The sequence below is a fragment of the Phytophthora ramorum genome (assembly GCF_020800215.1).
Source record: "Phytophthora ramorum isolate Pr-102 chromosome Unknown Phyram_PR-102_s0005, whole genome shotgun sequence".
Taxonomy (NCBI): Eukaryota; Oomycota; class Peronosporomycetes; order Peronosporales; family Peronosporaceae; genus Phytophthora; species Phytophthora ramorum.
In genome coordinates, this window is record NW_027150651.1 from 2551930 (window position 1) to 2572002 (window position 20073).

Consider the following 20073-nt stretch of genomic DNA (forward strand, 5'->3'; position numbering starts at 1 on the left):
CGCGGTCGCGAATCAGCTGTTGTTTCAAAAAGACGGGAGCTGTCCCGCAGAGAGTGAGCGAGTTTCCTGCAACTGCAAGTTGCCGTGCAATGCCCTGCGACTTGGGCCGTTGCCATGGTAAACCTGACTTACTTGCTGCTGCCGATTATTGTACCTGCAGTGCATGCACTACAACTATTAGTCACTGGCACAGCAATAGCACTCGTTTTGTTTCGAGCGCCCTGCCTTGCTTGCCTTACTGTACACCTTTCGTCGAGACAACCACCGGCTCCCATTCGATTCTCGTCAACCGCAGCGATTGAGTCGGGAGTTGCCACCACCGTTGCCCTGCGGGGCTGAGCTGATGCATTACACCAAGCTCTCCATGCTGTCGGCGCATCCACCGAGCTTTTCAAGTCCCATTAGCGCTTCGAATCAGTTCGGCGCCTGAAACGCGGGCGTGTCAACTTGACTCTGTCAAGTGCATTTTGCAACAAGAGATCTTCGTTCCGCCGGCAAGCGGGGGGAGGGGCATTGACAGAGATTGGCGTCAAATGACCCGCAGATGCCGTTTACCCAGCGCAGCATTCGCGCCGACTCGATGGCCGACCACCTGCCACTGCCAGCACAATGCCGCAGGTATAATAAAGTGGGGCTTGGCGCTCCTGCTGCCTTGGAACTTCTGATACAGCCGCCAGCCTGACAACCGGACGAAAACGCCGCGTAGCCCTCCCGCTATACTTCAGAACTGAATGTACCTTCGTTTCGATATACTCGACCGTACCCTTTGCCAACGCCAACTCAATAGGCATAGCACCTGTCGAAATGCATCGCCTACCGAACCCTATTTCACCGTTGAAATCGTGTGTATCCTTATTCGCCGGCAAGGGGAAAGGCGGAGGGGCACACAAAGGAGAAAAAGGGGGAAGAGCAAGCAGCTCCACACCCGCCACCTGCCGTCGCTGGCAGCCCCACTCGCGGCCCGATCGCCCGACCGCCTCCGTCTCTCGGGCACTCGGCCAAGCGCGTCATGGTGTACGTGCTGCGCCCCAGGCCCCGCCGTCTCTCTCGAGTGCTCACACTGTGTCTTTTGCCTACTGAATGATGGACAACCGCAGGGAAGACAAGAAGCGGAAGCCGTCGAGGGACTTCCCAGCACACGCGCAGGTGCCCGTTGGCAAAGTGCACCCCAATGGGGCGTCCTCCAAGTGCGTAGCCCTGCCTATTTAACACCAACGAGGTAACTTTCTAACTCGAAACTCTGCAGGGTGCGCGTCGAGCTGAACACGGCGGCCAGCGCTGTGCCGCCCATGCGCGACCCGTTCCACATCCTCAACTTTGATGGGGACGACGGACTTCCCACCAGCAGTCGCTCCATTCCGCGCACGGGCTCCATCATGTCGGTGGACTCGGTGTCCTCCATGCTCTCGGTGGACGACTCGTTCCAATTTTCTGGTGAAGCAGAGGACGAGGACGAGGAGGACGTTTCTAAACTGCCCAAGAACCAACGCCCGGCGCAACCCGCCGACGAACGCGAATACTTTGAACGGATGTGGGCCGAGAATTTTAAGAACTCGGAGGCGCAGGTGAACAGCACGACGGGATACTTGCCTGTGGGCGCTGCCGGTCGCCTGAACCGCATCAAAGGGTTCTCTTTTGCGCGGGACCAAGTGTCGCACAAGTTATACGCGGTCTTCCGAATGGAAATCGAGTGCATTGTCAGTGAAAAGCAGTGGACGATCTACCGACGCTTCCACGACTTCAAGCAGCTCGCGCACCAATTGAAAAACGAGTCGGTGCGGGTGTCGGCTGTGCCTACGCGAACGCTGATGCGCTCGTTGGACCCAAATTTCTTGCGCAAACGCCAATTGGAGCTCGACCGCTGGCTGCGTGAAGTGCTCATGCTCATTAGTCTCGAGAACTGTAAAGTGGACACAGAACGCTACGCTGAGTGCTGTGGCAACCGTGGCTTTCACGCGAGCTGTCGGCTTATTCGCCAATTCCTCACGCACAAAGCCAACGAGCCGCCAGTCTTTGAGGAATCATCCTCGACTTCGTCGTCTGCTTCGAATGTGCTGTCGAACTCGTCGAGCGGCTTTTCGTTCTCAAACTCGGGGTCAGGTAGGCCGCCACTGTTTAGTACAGCTGATCAAAAGACCGACTCGGAATCGATGGAGTTCGACGAGGGAGGCGGAAGTTCGCGCGGTAGGAGGCTTCGCGTTGGATCAGCTGACCAGGTCTCATCAAATTCTCGCGGTGGCAGACTCCGTTTAGACTCGTCAGATCAGGGTAGTTCGCGTGGTGGTCGAGCACGCGTCGCCTCTGCCGACCACGGTGGTTCTAGCTCTCGTGGGGAAAGGTCCCGTGTCAAGTCCTTACCAAAAGAAGAACCCATGGAGGATGGTCGAGAGGCGCCCTTCAACGCGTCTACAGTGGCAGAACAGCGTCGAAGTGTCGTTCTGCAGGACGTCGATGATGACGATGAAGAATTTGACGAGAACAGCTCAAGGCGGCGGAGTGGAAAGGTGTCGCTGAAGCAGTTTGATGTGCTACGGATGATTGGCAAAGGCTCGTTCGGAAAGGTGCTATTGGTGCGAAAGAAACACTCGTCGCAATTGTTTGCGGTCAAGATTCTGAGCAAACCGGCAATCGTGAAAAAGCAGCAAGTGGAGCACACACGCACAGAGAGGCGCGTTCTGGCATCGGTATCACATCCGTTTGTAGTGTGTCTGCATTATGCCTTCCAGACGAAAGACAAATTGTACTTCGTGCTCGACTACTGCCCAGGAGGAGACATGTTCTTCCATCTCAGTCGATGTGGATGCTTCCCTGAGGCTATGGCTAAGTTTTATGCGGCAGAAATTGTGCTGGCGCTGATCCATTTGCATGAGCAGGGTATTGTGTACCGTGATCTCAAGCCCGAAAACATTATGCTGGATGTGGATGGTCACGTAAAGCTTGCAGACTTTGGATTGGCCAAGGAGGGTATCACCAGCGAACTCAATGGGACGTACACGATGTGTGGTACGCCAGAGTATTTACCGCCTGAGATTCTTAATCGTGCTGGTCATGGTACAGCTGTGGACTGGTGGAATTTGGGCATGGTTCTTTACGAAATGCTAACTGGAAGGCCGCCTTGGTATACCCAGGATCGACAGGAGTTGTTTAATCGCCTACGTGGTGCTGAGCTCGAATTCCCGCAGGGCCTGTCTCCTGAGGCCATGAATTTGATCGAGGGGCTACTCACGCGCGACCCGGCCAAGCGTTTGGGTGCCATCGATGTGCGTGAAATCACGTATCATCCGTTCTTTGCAGATATTGACTGGAACCTCCTGTATAATCGCCAGATGGAGCCACTCTACCGACCCTGTCAGTACACTGACCCAATCGATGCTGCTAATTTCGAGGAGGAGTTTACAAAGCTGCCACTTGCCCAGATCGACAGCGCGGGTCTCAGTGTCGCAACGAACGAACTTCAGGAAAAGAGCGGTAATAGTGGGGCGTCTGGGCGAGACGGAAGAGACGCTGCTGACAACGCTGCCACTGCTGCTGGAATTGAAGCAGGTATACCCAACGGGGGCATCGCAGGCAGCACCGGGACGAGCATAAGCAGCAGCGAGCGCAACAGCACGCTTCGCAATATGTCGTACACCTTTGCTGGCTTTACGTACGATGGCACGAATCCGTCCCTTGCGCGTTCGGGATCAAGTTACATGAACAGCGAATGAGCTGCTTCATAGTACACATTATTAACTCAAGCAGCGACAGCAGGATCCGTCAGAATGGATGCCACCACCTAACTCGATCAAGTTGACCCACACGTATAAAAGCAGAGATGGAATGCTTTTGGAGCCTATCTGGTGGTGATGATCAGCCAAAAGTGGTGGGAACATCACGGAGAATGTAATTAATCGTCACGTTATACACATTCTTATGTACATGCAACGATCGTTGAAATTATGGTGCAAGTCACTCGCATGTCTGTTTAGTTGTTCATGTTTGCTTCGAAGCAGCAAACTTGGCGCACTCGACCGTGTTCTTCAACAGCATCGCGATCGTCATGGGTCCAATGCCACCGGGCACAGGCGTGATGGCCGAGACGCGCTCACTGGCGGCAGCAAAGTCCACATCGCCCAAAATCTTGTAGCCCTTCTTGCTCGTGGCGTCATCCACATAGCTGATACCGACGTCCACGACAACGGCGCCCTCAGCAAGCCAGTCTCCCTTGACCAGCTCCGGTTGGCCAGTGCCCACGAACACCACCTCCGCCTGTCGGACCTTGTCGGCCAGATTCTTGGTCTTGGAGTGGCACGTGGTCACCGTAGCATTAGCAGCCAGCAACATAAGCGACAGCGGCAGGCCGACGAGCTGCCCGCGGCCAATGACAATCACGTCTTTGCCCGCCAGCGTGATCCCGTTGCGGGTCAGGATCTCCAGGCAGCCCGCGGGTGTGCAGGGCTGCAGTTGCAGCTCTTTAGCTTCTCCGTTCTGTTCCTTCTTGACAGGCTCTGCCAAACGAGCGAAGTGGCGCGAGTGCAGGCCATCCACGTCCTTCTCGGGGCTGATGGTCTCCAGCAGCTGCTCCTCGTATAGCTTCAGGTGGTCAGGCAGCGGTAATTGCAGCAGCACTCCGTGGACGTTGGCATCGGCATTGAGCGATTGGATGAGCGCCAGAAGCTGCTCGAACGCGATAGACTCGGCCAGTTCGTGCACTTGGGGAGAGATGCCCACGCGCGTGCAGGCGTTCTTCTTGAGACGCACGTACGTCTTAGAGTCCTGGTTGGTGCCCACGAGCAGGAGCGCGATCGAGGGTGTCACGCTCAGGGACGGAATCAGCTGCTTGAGCTCCGCCTCGATCTCCTTGCTGCACGCCTTGCCGTCCAGGAGCTTGGTCATGGTTGCCTTTTGAGTGGCTCCAGCGTATGTATATAGAAAAACTATATTAGCACATGTTATATGTTATGTAATGGGTTGTATGAGTACTGATATAGGGTTGCATTGAAATCGGTGGCGATAGCGACTCCAGCGACAAGATTGATTGGTGGATGCCATGGATACACCTGGTTGCAATTACCTAGGTACTGAGTCATAGCGCAGTAAAGTTATTACCAATAACTTATCGCTATGTCAGCGGTGCCACTTGCAGCACCCACGAGGAGGAAGTAAAGTGCATACAATACATTTACATGTATACCTGAATTGCGCTGCGCTCACGCAAGTAAAGTGAGACCCGTGTATACTGATTCCTTTCTATGACTCGGTGCTTCCAGAAAGCGTCATCCCTTGTTGCTCGGACCAGGTGTAAGCTTAGCATCAAGTCAAATCTCACACCATCCTGTTGGTGATCAAATTCTGGGCCGCTCATTCGATCAGACAAAAGGAGCTCCGTGACTTGGATCTCTCGATCCCGTTTGTGGCAAAATGTTTGCCCAAAGCAGAGCTTGTTGGTGGTTATCCGGGTGCAATGTTCGTGCTATTTTTTGTACTTGTGCTTGCCCTCTGCATTACACTGTCGTAAGTATGTACAGCACCATCCTACCGTACACTGCAGGCAACAGCCCTACATGTATTATCAGGTTACATGCACAGGTACCGGGCAAATTGTTCAGGATCTGCTGGAGGCAAACAGCGTCACAGCATCAGTGTTCACTCTTCCCGTTGAATTCAACCGGCATCCAAACGACCGCTTCCCCACGACCAGGTGTGGCTCCCTCTCGGGGGCACCCGCCGTGGAGTTGGGTGGAGTGGTCAGTCGTCTTAGGGCTGTCGAGTAGATGACAGTAGAGAGCCACCACCTGCAATCTTGCCTGTGCGAAGTTGGTCGCCGAGAGAATACATGTCTAATACATGGATCAGGCCTGGATCCAGGCTCAGCTTGAGTCCGACTCGGATTCCGTGTGGGGGTTCACTCACAGTTGCGTAATCGACTGCGACGAGAACTTTGGTATCCAAAACTATGGTTTATGCTGGACTTGCCCCAGCTGTTTTCCAGGCTAACCGCGCTTTTCCACGTCGACTACCGGTACAGCAATTGAGAAGGTTTCCGATAAGCTTGAAGCGAGACGCATCCTAGCTTTATTCTTGCCACCCAGCGCCGCCATGGCTATACTACAATAAGTTTTTACATGCAGAGCTCTGCATGTACTATTATATTATAGTATGCACTAGAGGAGACCAGTGCCAGCACCCGTTTTGTTCGGGCGGTGCTGCGCATAAATCGCTTCGTTTCGGGCAAGACCAGGTTTTCCAGCAAACCAGCTGCACGAAAGCTCCTGAAGGTGTGACTGCAACTTGTAAACCGAGCACCAAGCTGCTCTGGGCTTTTTACATGCAAGTCATTGCAGCCACCCGCGCCCAGATTAAAAGTGCCCGTGCATTCCCTTTCATTGCAGTTTTTGCCAAGGCAGTCCAAGTCCACCTCCCCAAACACGAACACCACAAAAAAGCATGCTGCAGCAGCTCGCTCTCGCCGCCATCGTGTTCCAGGCCACCGCCATATCGAGCACGACTGGCCATGGCAACATCATCCTGCCCAAGCCCGAAGGCAACGACCAGCACCATTTCTACATTGGAGGCCCTGCTGGCACCATCGACATGCCCGAGATCATCGGTAGCGCCTCCTACGGAGACTACTACGAGGCTGTAGACAGCTGGTTCACCAAGAACAACATCGCAAGTCTGAAAGAGTACATCACCACCTACGGCACGGACATCTCCGAGTGCGGCGTCACCAAGAAGAACGGCGCCCCTCAGCCGGTGCCTTCGGACGGCTACGCGCAACACGACAACCTGGGCAACTCGCACCCGGGTCCGTGTGAGATCTGGTGCGACGACACCCGCGTCTTTCACGACTCCAACTGCGTGGCCAAGTTCTCAGGCCAGTCGCCTGCCAAGATCCCTATTGACGTGAGCACGTGCAAGTCGTCGTCCGAGCTCGTGTTCTACTGGCTGGCCCTGCACATCCAGCCGTGGCAGGTGTACATCAACTGCGTGGCCCTGGATGGCGCGGGCGCTGCTGGCTCTAGCTCCACCAATTCGACCTCGACAACTACAGCCCCCACCGTAACCACAGCTCCAGTTGCGGTTTCAGATGAATCAAGTGCTAGCAGCGAGGCTTCCGAGGAAGACGACGCGACTGAGGCCCCGGATGTCACCGAAGCCCCCACGGTCGAGACGACAGCCCCTGCAGCTGCAACATCCTCTCCATCGATGTCGTCGTCCAAGTGTCTCCGTCGCCGCTCGTAAGCAAGCAGAGTCTCCGTTAAAGATGTCTTGTTCGTCGCCGTTAGTTAACGTCAGGCCATATGTGTAAGGTCAATATGATGGCTCCAATTTCGCTAATTTGGTACTCGTTTCCGTTCTACCTTGCCCTCAGCAGGACAATGGCTAGGCTGGGCTTTCTTTTCGTCGTCCTGCCATCTACTGCTCGGTAAGTACCAGAAGTACATGCGTTTGAGCACGTCCAGCGTCTGAACCTCCTATCCTAGTCGTCCATGAAGACCAATCTGTACTTCCCCGGTGTCATTTCCGCATCTCTTCGCTCGAGCACAAGTACATTCCAGCGATTCGCTTTGTTGAAGCAAGTTGTTTTGATTGCTGCGCTAGCCACCCTGGTCGCTTACACCCCGACCGCTGTCAGCTACGGCATCATCATCGTGCCCCCACCGACGGACAACTCCGACCACGTGTACTGCTTAGGCGGTCCTGCCGGAACCATTGACACTCCGGAGATCATCGGAGATACGGCGAGTACTACCAGGCTATGGACGAGTTGTTCACGGAGAACGGCATTGCGAGGACACCTGTTAAAGCAACTTGTGTTTGAGCACCTTCAGCAACTTCCGTTTGAGCACCTTTGGGCAACTTTCGTTTGAGCACCTTTGGGCAACTTCAGCAACCTCCAGCATGTTCACAATAATGTGCAAAACTCGTGAATAATCGTTTGAGAGATTCCAGATCGCGATCTTTAAACTTAAACCACAGACCTCTACAAGTTGCGCAACGTGCGGAAATCTGCGGCAAGTTCCGAGGTGAGGTCGTGCGCTTCGATGTCGAGTATTGCGTGATGCCACTAACACATACCGGTAGACGTGTTGCTGTTCGAACACTATGTCACGGAAGTCAAAGCGCCAACACAAGGATCAGAGCTGCACAGAGCGAAAGCGAGAGCGTAGAAGAAGTAAGTACTTCATTTTGTGTTGTTCAACCATCGCCTAAAGGCGTACATGTCTGCGTTCATGCATGCACAGAACACCAGGATAGCGAGGAGGAGTCCAATGACGATAACAACGGCTGGTCGAGCGAGGTAGAGGTGCAGCGAATGCTACGCGAGTCCAAACGCGATCGAAGTGGAATGAGTGGAAAAAAGGGAGTGACGAGGAAGAAACACGGTAAGCTGTTCCTGCAAATAAGCGAACAACAACTTGTTACTAAGTGTGGTGCGTGTGTGCATGTACCGGTATGTCAAAATGTACAAGAGGAGGAGACAGACCAGCCATGCCAAACAGGCTATTATTGTGCCTTTCAGGTAAAATTGCCAATCTGACCTCAAAAGGTAGTTCCTACGAAGGGCAGGGTAGGGTTTTATGTAGGATTTGCTTCTGAGCTAGCAACGAATTACGAGACCTGCCTATTTTCAGTCAAGTCTTACGTATTATTAAGAGCTCTGATTTTTGCTACAGAGTTCCTATTCAGGACTAACGTCCGAATGGCCACTTTTCGACGGTCATTCCCTCCTACGCAGGAGAACAAAATATCGAGAACTACCTTACCTGCAGAAGCTTTTCTTTTTGCATATGCATTATGATCTCTCAGCCGGCGATGTTGTTCGTGCACAAACTCAAACCATGATTCCTCAATTGGCCACGAAGTATTCTTGCAAACATGGCTGCCAGCTGCAGTCGAGAGGAACGCGTAAGCGTGTTGCGCGCATACCAATGGGGTCAATGTTAACCCCTTAGCTACCGTCACAACTGACGTATGTGCGTGACCAAGGATATGCATGTATTTGCAAATATTAATCATTCTGCAAGGGGTGCCACCACCACGAGCTGATACATGCTGCCCCCCAGAACTGCTATGAACTATTTGACGACAGAATTTATGAGCAGAAAGATGTGTTCACCGAAACAAACACCACAACAAAGAGCCTTTACGATTTTCTGTCGCAAAAGATGGGTACGTTTCGGTTTGCTTCAGCACTATTGCTAGCCTAACATATCGCGGTGTCATTTACTCCACAGAACGGCCAAAACTTGATCAACTCTCATCGAGGTTTTTCGACAACAAAAGATTGCCTGAATAATTTGATTGCTGACTTCGTTGGGGGGGGGGAGGCAATAGTTGTCTTCTTATTCAAGACGATTTGAAGCCCATGTCTAGAACTATTCTGCAGAGCGCTGCTCAAAAGGAGATTTTCAAGAGGTGGGGGAACAACCTCGGGTTGGGCTGGACATTAAATACCAATAGCATCGGCTACTATGCGAAAGGATTGCAACTTTGATCCTGCATTGTGCTATTAATTATGAGTCTGCGTCGTAGGAAGACTCGTTGTCGCCGTCCCCACGGGAAAGGGTGTTTCCGTCCTTGACTTTTGGTGTACTAGCTAGCAGAAGAAAATGCTGACAGAGATTCTGAAGTACTCCAAGGATATCAACGCGTCATGGTCTAACGTGGAATCGATAGTGGTCGATAAAGATTTTAGGGAAATGTCCGCCTTGAAGACAATGTTTCCTGATGCAGAGGTACGCAATACTGTAGTGAAACAGCCATGTCGTCCATCTAACTAACAGAATTATGCTTGACGTGTACAGGCTTTCCTTTGCCAGTCCTATGAGGTCTGACAAAGGTACGGCTGCTTGGGTACATCATAGGTTAGCTGCCAAGATGTTGTCAAGTTGCAGTACGATGTATATCACCACCAGTGCGCCAAACAATGGGAAGCTACTCACGCTGAGCAGTGGTGCAGCACGTGCACAAACGCTAGTATATCTGTTCCAGTCACTAACTTAGCTTCCAATACACAATGTCAATTCCCACTTCGAATAGTGTTGTGTTGTTTCGGTGGCCGTGGATATCTAAAATTTAAGTGTCTAAGGCTCAGCACAAGGTTGGCGTTGTGGCTTGGCTTGGAATAGTGAAGGCCTGTGGTGGTTGACTGTACGCATTGGCATGTATAAGGTCAGCGTCTCTCATGTTGTTGTGCAGAAGTATGATGTCAGTGATCTCCCGAAAGATGCGCAACTACTCGAAGTATTCGAGTAGAACTCGAGTTTATCACGATAAGCTGAACGTGAAGGTGCGCAACTTCGTTTGAAGGTGCTCGCAGTTGCTGAAAGGTGCTCAAGTGAAGGTGCCCAAAGGTGCCTGAAGGTGCGCAACTTCAGGTCAAAAGGTGCCCAAAGGTGAGCGAAGTTGCTGAAGGTGCTCAATCACAAGTTGCTTCAACGGGAGCCCATTGTGAGTTTGAAGGAGTACATCACGACGTATGACACCAACATCTCCGAGTGTGGCACACCGAGCAGGATGACACGGCCGAGGCCATCCTATCGAACGGATATGTATACGATGGGCAGATCGCATCTGGGTCCATGTGAGATTTGGTGCGACGACAAACGAGCATTTAACAACAACACGAATCACAGACAAGTGCAAGTTCGCATTGAAGGAGGATCCAAACATGAAACCTTTTAAAAAATTCCCAATTCATGTGTAAAGCTGAGTAACGTACCATGTACCAAAAAGTAAATGGCTGCGCGAAGGCTGTGTCATATCACTGATAGCATATTTGCATTTGGTTACTTGTTGCTCTGCGCTCTACATTTTCTGTTGAATGTGCGGGGAAAACTTTGGATGTGAGATTGAATATAACACGGCGAGGCATTTAAGATCCACGATAGTAGTCAATACTTCTCTTCAAACTATCGGCAAGAGTACCTCGGATACTGTTTCCTTCGTTCCGATACCGCAGCAAATCCATGCCGGTGGGCCGAGCTCCATCGCCACTTCAATTTGCTTGAGTTATTCCTTGTTGGCAAAGTACGAAGTAGTGCACGTCGTTTTCGAGCAATATATTACCGTTTACAAAAGATAGACTGCCCTATTAGTTGGGGACAACGGCGCCGAGGCTCTTCCAGGTCATGCCGGCGAAGTAGTCCTTGGACTTGATGGACTTGGTGATGAGGTTGCCCATGACCAAGCCGCCCATGACGGGCAGCTGCGAGACGCCGCCACTCGGGCCCAGCGGCAGCACCGTCGCCACCACCTCCACCTTGGGGAACGGCTTGCTCACGTTCGTCTGCGTCTTGCGCGCCACGAGCGCCAGCTCAGCGCCCAGGTGCTTGCCCTGCTGGCCCGCGTAGAACGCGCGCTTGGGCGCCGAGTTGTTGCTCGCGTCGCCCAGCGCGTAGATGTTCGAGTACTGGTCACTGTCCAGCTGCAACTTGCTGTTCACCTTAACGAAGCCCTCGGGCGTCACGAGACTAGCGTCCAGCTTCTGGATGAGCTCCGTCGTGGGGCTGAAGCCGCCGCACAGCAGCTGCACGTCCGACTCGATCTCCGTGCCTTTGTCCGTGCGCAGCGTGCGCTTCTCGAAGCTGTTGCCCGAGAGACGCTCTGTCAGACGCTCCCCCACCACCACCTTGACGCCCAGGCGTTTCAAGTACGTTGACAGCTTAGTCCGGAACTTGTCGCGCACGTCGTCGCCCGCCACCAGCTTGGCCTTACTCTCGAGGATCGTCACGTTCTTGCTTGGGTACTTGGCCTTGATCTCGCCGGCCACCTCGACGCCCACAGCGCCGCCCCCCACGATGAGCACGCTGTTGGCGCCCTTGACCTGCTCGCGCACCTCGGCCAGCTTGGCCTCGGTGGTCGCGCGCTTGAAGTTGTTCTTGGGCTGCTTGATGGGCACCGTGTACGTGCTGCCCGTGGCCACCACCAGGTAATCGTAGCTCAGGCTCTTGACGGGGCCCGCCAGCAGGTCGTCATCCTCGCCGATGGGCGCGTACTCGACCTCGTTGGTGCCGGGCACGATGCGCGTCACGATGGCGCGCTGGATCTTGACGAACGCCTTGGCCGACGGCGGGATCACGCTGTCGTACGGCACGAAGAGCTTCTGGGTGTAGCCGGCATCCACGAGCGCGCGCGGCGTGCCCACGGCGTGGTAGTAGTACTTGCTCTTCTCGAGCACGAGCACCTCGGTGTCGTCCTTGGCCGTGAGGTCGGCCGCCAGCGTCTGAGCCACGGCGATGCCTGCGGGGCCGCCACCGACGATGAGGATGCGAGGCATGGTGGTTGTTGTGGTGTGGGAATGAATAGGTACGTGGGTTGCTGCTGGTGTCGCTGCTGCACTTGCGGCGCGTTGAGAACGTTGGGGAATGAGAGGCTGGCGATGGCGGCGGTCACGCGCTCGCGGTTGCTGATCCCCGGCACGGACCGCGGCACAAGCAACTTTCCTGCGTGGTGTACCGTACGCAATCGGTGCAAGATCGGGCAAGTCGCTGTTTGAGCAACATGTCGCATGGCTGTATCGGCGTGGACCAATGAACAGCGCGAAGCGGACACGTCACCGACTTCTCCTACGCAATCGGCGGTCCGTAAACACAACGAGAGGTGCTGCCCTCCGTTATCACATGTTCATGGTAATTGCTTAATCCATAAAGTAAAGAAGGTTATCACACTTTAGAGCTCTATTTGTATGTTTGTATAACAAATACTGTTTTGAGTCGGAAGAGATCATTTGGTATAGAGGGGCATCGAGTTCCATAGGTACATGATAGCGTGCGTCTGCCTTTCAGAAGACGTAAAGCGACTCGATGACCCATCGAATCGATCCACGAAGGCCTGAGTAGGGCGATTGGCAAGGACTCGAGGTGTGGCGCTCGAAGTCGGCTGTGGCGTACGAACAGCGGTTTGTATGAAGAACGAGGTGGTGCAGCCACGTGGGTGGAAAGGAAAGATGAGGGCCTTCGCGTGCTCCACATGATATGTAACGTGTAGGCTTAGTCTTGTTGAGGTTAGACTCGGCCACCTCGTGACTCAAATAAGACATATATTATGCATTACCGGAGTGGCTATCTGAAAGGCAACTTCCACTCTGAAACGGTTGGCAATGGCCAACCTGTACTATGTTTTTGGCAGCAGTATAGAGTTTTCTAGCTTCGTTGTTCTTCTAACTGCTCATTAATGCTCACTATTTCTTTTACCATTCTCCGTACAAGTTCTGTCCTTCAAGCGCTAAAGCTGCCCCCGCAACAAGTCTAATGTCGTAAGACTGTGTTAATTTCAAGTGACCAAGCCATAACGAAAGGACGGGCTTCGATATAGCTGCACAGAGCTTCGAGTAGTGTCAGCTATTACGATTTGGCGGGTTTAGAAGCCCAGTTTTCATTATAAAGAAATCAAAAAATGTCGGTATAACCGAGCAGATCCGCATCCCATTCTTAGCGGCAGTGTGCTGTACGCGTTGTGGATTCAGCGAAAGCATCTGTCAAGAATAGCTGCAAGAAACTCAAGATCATGGGAGTGCGGCAGATTTTGCTACCGTTATGTCGCGAACGAAAGGCGGTAACACGATTGATGCAGCTCGCACGACAGTCGCTACTGATGCCAAGAACTAAGGAAAAACTAGGCTTTTAGTGACTCGAATTAAACTAATAAAATAGGGAGTCTTTTCTGCACGCATTATTGTGAATTCTACTCATGTGTTCGTGGTTCATGAAATTGCCCAACAAATCGCGAAATCCCAACTTACGATATTGATACCTAAAGTACGTTTTCGACTTAAAAGAGGCCTCTATGTACCACTTTAGAAATGAGTTGATATTGTACGTTGCGAACCGTCCCGGATCGGAAAGTTTGGCCGGAACTCACAATTTTCTTTACGGCTGATCACAGGCTGCTATGATAATGCGTGGGCACGGTCTCACATATTTAGCCCACACACTAAAACCGATCATCCTACGATTGTATGTAGTTATGCTAAATATGTAGTACACACAAAGTATCACTAGAGATTTCTGTGGTTTCCACCACTGCCGGCGAACTATAACTCTCAATCACAACTCAATTGACCCTTTCCTATATCAGCTGCCTCGCCTCCACTCCTCCTCTTCAAACGACCTTGACACAGGCCGGTCGGTTCCGTCGTTGCATATAAATAGCGTATATCTATTCAGTACAGTCAGGTTCAACACGAGGCAGAGGCTCTCCCGACATTTTTTGATTTCTTTATAATGAAAACTGGGCTTCTAAACCCGCCAAATCGTAATAGCTGACACTACTCGAAGCTCTGTGCAGCTATATCGAAGCCCGTCCTTTCGTTATGGCTTGGTCACTTGAAATTAACACATTAGACTTGTTGCGGGGGCAGCTTTAGCGCTTGAAGGATAGAACTTGTACGGAGAATGGTAAAAGAAATAGTGAGCATTAATGAGCAGTTAGAAGAACAACGAAGCTAGAAAACTCTATACTGCTGCCAAAAACATAGTACAGGTTGGCCATTGCCAACCGTTTCAGAGTGGAAGTTGCCTTTCAGATAGCCACTCCGGTAATGCATAATATATGTCTTATTTGAGTCACGAGGTGGCCGAGCCTAACCTCACCAGCCTCCTTGGCTCGCCATCAGGGATGAAGATTATTGGTCAAAATTGGGTTGCACATCCCTGGCAAACTCGTTCAGTCAGATCGTGCAATTTCACAAAACGGCGTGGCCGAAAACAACTTTTTGCGTTTTCTGGCGCTTGTAGAACGCCTAGAGCTCATCGGAGGCCAGATTTGGGCTCTCCTCGTTGAGGGACATGAGCTGCCATTTGGCCCTTCGGGCCAAGTGCGCCTTACACGGCAAGTTTGCAAATGAGGCCTGGTGGCCAAAGCTTATTAGTTTACATAGTCATTAGTTTGTAGAGTCCGTTTCGGACGTCATCAGATTGATTGTGACCATATCGGTCACAGCACACAAGTTGCCTTTTCGTGTCGCACACTAAATCCTGTACGGTGTTTGAAAAGCATTCTGTAGACCTCGCGCCGGCGCCTGCATGCAGGTGCTCATTTCCACTTTTGGCATCCAGGGCAGAGGCAGTATATTTTAAATACACTGTTCTTTTGCCTTTACTTGTTTTGTGTGTGTTTTGGTTGTATCGGGGTTGTTTTAGCCCAGAACAGCCATGGCGCGTACCCTGCAGGTGGACAGGATGTCATGTGGTGGCAAGCGCTCAGGTCAGCAGCAGGTGCAGGTCAGCTCCACGCCGCCGCCGAAGGAGCAGACTCAAGCCAAGACGTGGCCTGTGGCGTATCTCTCGGACCGCAAGGAAACGGCTACTGGTACTAAGTACAAGGTCGTCTGGACGAAGCCGCTGAACTATGCGGGACCGGAAAGCTGGGACCCGACCTGGGAGCCTAAGAAGTCGCTCAAGGAGGACGGCATTGGCTATGCCATGCTCATGGTGGATGCGTGGGTGCTAGCGAGACGTCCGGACACCTTCCTGTGCTGGGCGCGAAAGGCTGTGCCGACGCTGATCGGTGCCAACGCCAGCGGCACGTGCTTGTTCAAGGCGCTGCAGCAGGCTGTGCGTTTGCTGGGTAAGCCATCAGCAGTGCCAGACGTTGAGGTTGAGAGCTTTCTCGCAGAGTCGCACCGCCGTGGAGTGAAGTTTTCTCGTGGCATCCGCTGGAGTGTTTTCAAGGCTTTTCTCGCCCAGCTGAAGCGTGCTGGTTCACCCATCTCGATGCAAGACCTGGATTTTAATCGTCAGCTCTCTGGACATCGTGGCGTCCCAGGCATCAAGCGTTTGAAGCTCGAGGACGGCTTCTACATTGTGGCTGCCAGCAATACCATGGGCGTCGGGCATGCGTTCGTTTTGGAGGTGCAGGGTCGCAAGTACACCGCTCATGATGGGTCGGTCAAGCGTAGCTTGGGACGCTATGGTGAGTGGATTAATAGCCTTATGTTTGTGCGTAAGGTAGCTCTTGAGGCTTAAGCAGATAATGCATGTGCTTCTTTTGACTTTGTCATTCATTTTCAAATTATTATTGTTAGCATATTCGGTGGCTGTGTACCAGGGAAACCTCGTTGAGGGTAAAACCTATAGGGTGCAGTGGGTAAACCTATTGTAGGGGAAACCCCACGCTGTCCTGTGACTCACTAATATTGTGAAAATATATGTATTTGACAGTGATTATTGATCTATCTATTTGCTTATTCCTTGAATGATTGCATTCCTAGTTGTCTTCTTAAATTCCGGAACTGATGCTTGTCAAGTGACTTGGTGAAAATATCTGCGACCATTGACTTGGTGTTGCAGTAAACAACGCTGAATTCGTGTCGTTCTACCTTTTCCTGAACAAAATGGTAACGGATGTCAATATGCTTTGATCGTCCGTGTAGTTCCGGGTTGCTAGCAATTTTGATGCAGCTTTGGTTGTCCTCCATAATGACAGTAGCTTTACTTGTCGTGAACCCAAGCTCTTTCAGTAACAGTTTGAGGAAGATTACCTCTTGCATGCAATGACACACTGCGATGTACTCAGCCTCTGTCGTCGAGAGCACTACCGTATGGTGCTTCCTCGAAAGCCATGAAATCGGACTTGCTCCGGTCATTGTGACATACCCACCAACTGACCTTCTAGTGTCAGGGCAATTAGCATAGTCGGAGTCTGTGTAGGCTGTGAGATGATCAGCTAGGTTGCTAGCATCAACCGACGTCGATCCACCAAGTAGCAAACCTTGGTCAGTTGTACCAGATAGATATTTTAAACCTCTTACTACAGCTTTCCAGTGCTCCTTTCCAGGGTTCACTAAGAATTGGCTGACTTCGCGCATGTAGCATGCTAGATCTGGGCGAGTTACAACCATGAGATACATCAGACTGCCTACGACTTCTCTGTATGGGATGTCTTTCATAGCCTCCCTCTCTTCTTGGGTCTGAGGCTGCATGGCTTTTGTAAGCTTGATGCTGCGGTCTGAGGGCGTCGCAGTAGGGTACGAAATAAGATGTTTGAACTTATCGAGGACATTTGTAGCGTACTTTTGCTGGTGAATAAAGATTGTTCGGGCTTTACGGTTCCGTTCAATGGACCAGCCGAGAATGTAATTCACCTCCCCTAAATCTGTCATTGAAAATCTCTGTTTCAGGGCCGATTTAATACGGCAGACGAGGCTGACAGTGGGTGCTATGATAAGCAGATCGTCCACGTAGACAGCAATGTAGCATACTTGGCCATCAATGGTTGCCATAAAGACGCAGCTATCTTTAATCAATTTGTGAAAGCCGAGGCTCTCAAGGAAGGCGCACAGTGTCTGATACCAAATACGAGGTGCTTGTTTAAGGCCGTAAAGGCTCTTGAGGAGTTTGCAGACAAGGTGCTCTTGGCCAGCAGCAGCGAAACCTTCGGGCTGGGCCATGTAGATTTCTTCCGAGAGGAAGCCATTTAAGAAGGCTGTCTTCACATACAACTGATGAACCTCGTAGTCTAGTAATGCTGCTATGACCAGGAGGAGGCGTAGGACCTCCATCCTGATAACAGGAGAAAAGATCTCGTTGTAGTCAATGCCATATTGCTGTAGAAAGCCTTTAATAACTAGGCGTGCCTTAAACCGGTCGATTTCACCCGAGCCTGTGTACTTCACAACGAAGACTCACCGGTTTTGGAGAACACAGCGGCCTTTGGGTGGTGGAACCAGAGCCCACGTTTCATTGTTCATGAGTGACGCAAATTCAGATTCCGCAGCAATTCGCCATTGTCTAGCATAAGGGGATTTCATGGCTGTTTTGTAGGACTTAGGCTCAGGCACATACCGAATAGCAAGCAGACTAAGAGTTTGAGTTGTACGTTTATTGTTTTCTCGAGTATCCTCCTCTGACGTCAGCTCTGTAAGGTTGACTGCTTCCTCGTATCGAGGACGTTTAGCAGGGGACTGTGGAGGTGTTGAAGGCGTTTCCGTTACAAAAGAATAGATGATTTCGCCTCGGTCATTAGCATCAGTGGCATCGCTCAGCGGAGTCGGCATCGCTGCAGGTGTTATAAAGGGTGGGACATCAGGTCCGACCTTCGGGGGACTGCTTGGTCCGACCCTTGGGGATTGGCTGGTTTGGATATTGGACGTGGGACTATCACCAGACGAGGCAGTATCAACCAGATGAGCCGGTAGAGGCAATGGATCGGGTGCGTGGTCGACATCCTCAAGGGTTGGAAAGCTGTCTTCCTGAAAGACGACGTCACGGCTGTAAACGATGGCCTTCATCGAAACGTCCATGAGGCGATACCCCTTTTTGTGACTAGGAACGCCTAGATATAGACAGAGCTTTGCTCGTGCATCTAGCTTATCCCTGTAGATATCATTGATGTGTGCGTATGCAGCACACCCAAACACCTTCAGGTACTGCACACTCGGTTTGCGATTGTACCATAGCTCATAGGGACTGCAAGTGTAGGTGTTCTCACTCGGTGTCATGTTAAGTAGTGTAGTCACGTGACTGACACATTCTGCCCAGAGCGTTTTGGGCAGTTTGGTATCAAGTAGGAGGGCACGTACACGTTCCAGAATCGTGCGCATGCGCCGCTCAGCGACACCGTTTTGCTGTGGTGTGTAAGCGTTGGTAAATTGTGCATGAGTTCCGTATCGTTTAAAGACTATGCGGCCTAGCTTCTCGTACTCCTTTGCATTATCAGTTTGAAGGACCTGAACATCCAAGTCCGAGGTAGGACCTGGATATTCTAGGGTGTGCACATCAGAGCGGAAGATGTTTAAGGCTTTCATCCTGAAGTCTTCGTAGCAAGAGTAAAGTTGGCTACGGGTTTTAATAGGGTACGCAAACATGTATCGCGTAAAGTCATCAATGAAGACGACAAAGTAGCGATAACCGCTGAGACTAGAAACGGGTAGTGGCCCACAGATATCAGAATGAACTTTTTGCAACGGCATTGAAGCACGTTCAACACGTTTATTGGAAGGAAATGCAGCGCGGTGTGACTTCGCGTAAGTACATGCAGAGCAAAAGAAATTGTCTTTAGGAACTCCGGTGTTGGCATCGAGTCCGTGGAGGGCTTGGTTCTTAGTGAGCGCCTGTAAGACACGAATATTAGGATGACCAAGTCTTTTGTGCAAGAGCGGACTTACCAGAGGTAGCCACGTGGGCTTCTTGCTTCTGGATCGGCGTGGCCGTAAACTAGTACAGCTTCGCAGTGGTTGACTTCTTCGCCTTGAGGTTGAAGCGGTGGTCGGTCTGAACCGTGCACACGGCTCGCTGGAACGTGAAGCGGAAATCGTATTCCACAGCGGCAGCGACCGACAGCAGGTTGTAGTGAAGCTGCGGTGCGTAAAGTACGTCACGCAACGTCAGCTGTCGCTGACCTCCCTTAGAATCGGTCACCTGAAGGACGACATCACCTGTGCCTTCAATGGGTATCTCAGACTTCCCACCGACCGTAATCGTGCCAGTAGCAGGAGTCTTCGAAACGAACCACTCGGCATGCTGGGTGACGTGGCTGGTGCAGCCCGAGTCGACCGTCCAGCTGGGGTCGAAGGTGGTGGATGCTTGAGCCGTTAGACTGATGGCGGGTGGAACAGGCTTGACCACTGTCGCGACAGCGATGCGTGCTTCTTCACGGCGGGACTGATCATATCCACCTTCATCACGACGAGATTGCTGATGTCCCTTGCTGTTGTTGTCGCGGTTGTTGCCACCCCGACCGCCGTTGGTCCGACCTCGACCGCCTGTCTTCCAGGATCCACGTCCACGACCGGAGTTGTTGCCACGTCGTTCGTAGGGGTGGGACCGGTTAGAGTTTCCACCGAGGAACTCAAAGTTCGCAGGCAGGACGGTTCCCACCTTCACAGTACCATCCCGAAGGTCCTTTTGCAGTCCTCGACATTGCCGAATATCATGGTGAGGCTTCTGGCAGTAGCTGCAGACCTGGCTGTCGGTCACCAGACGTGCCGGCGCTTGGGCTGGAGCAATGAGAGCCCGCTCTCCCTTGGTAGTGCGACTTTCAGGGGTACCCTTCGCCAGAGTGTAACGCGTCTCAGCCTCCATTTTGCGGATCTTGTCCTCGATGCTCGTCTTGAGCTCGTCATACGGGATGTACTTCCGGTTACCT

The 20073-nt window shown here is 52.0% G+C and overlaps 4 protein-coding genes across 4 annotated transcripts; 2 read left to right on the forward strand and 2 right to left on the reverse strand.

Moving 5' to 3' along the window:
- Positions 1–1009: 1009 nt before the first annotated feature.
- On the forward strand, positions 1010–3588 carry KRP23_6537 (uncharacterized protein; the record flags this gene model as incomplete). The annotated part of the gene is made up of 4 exons (XM_067891739.1): positions 1010–1014; positions 1098–1187; positions 1247–2561; positions 3544–3588. The coding sequence occupies 4 exons, from the start codon at positions 1010–1012 to the stop codon at positions 3586–3588; spliced, it is 1455 nt and encodes a 484-aa protein (XP_067746066.1).
- A 384-nt stretch (positions 3589–3972) lies between these two features.
- On the reverse strand, positions 3973–4875 carry KRP23_6538 (Bifunctional protein FolD; the record flags this gene model as incomplete). The annotated part of the gene is made up of 1 exon (XM_067891740.1): positions 3973–4875. The coding sequence occupies one exon, from the start codon at positions 4873–4875 to the stop codon at positions 3973–3975; it is 903 nt and encodes a 300-aa protein (XP_067746067.1).
- A 1551-nt stretch (positions 4876–6426) lies between these two features.
- KRP23_6539 (uncharacterized protein) lies at positions 6427–7224 on the forward strand (the record flags this gene model as incomplete). The annotated part of the gene is made up of 1 exon (XM_067891741.1): positions 6427–7224. The coding sequence occupies one exon, from the start codon at positions 6427–6429 to the stop codon at positions 7222–7224; it is 798 nt and encodes a 265-aa protein (XP_067746068.1).
- Positions 7225–11080: 3856 nt separating this feature from the next.
- Positions 11081–12265, reverse strand: KRP23_6540 (Apoptosis-inducing factor-like protein B; the record flags this gene model as incomplete). Its single annotated transcript, XM_067891742.1, has 1 exon — positions 11081–12265. One exon carries the CDS (start codon positions 12263–12265, stop codon positions 11081–11083), a length of 1185 nt encoding a protein of 394 aa, XP_067746069.1.
- Positions 12266–20073: the final 7808 nt, after the last annotated feature.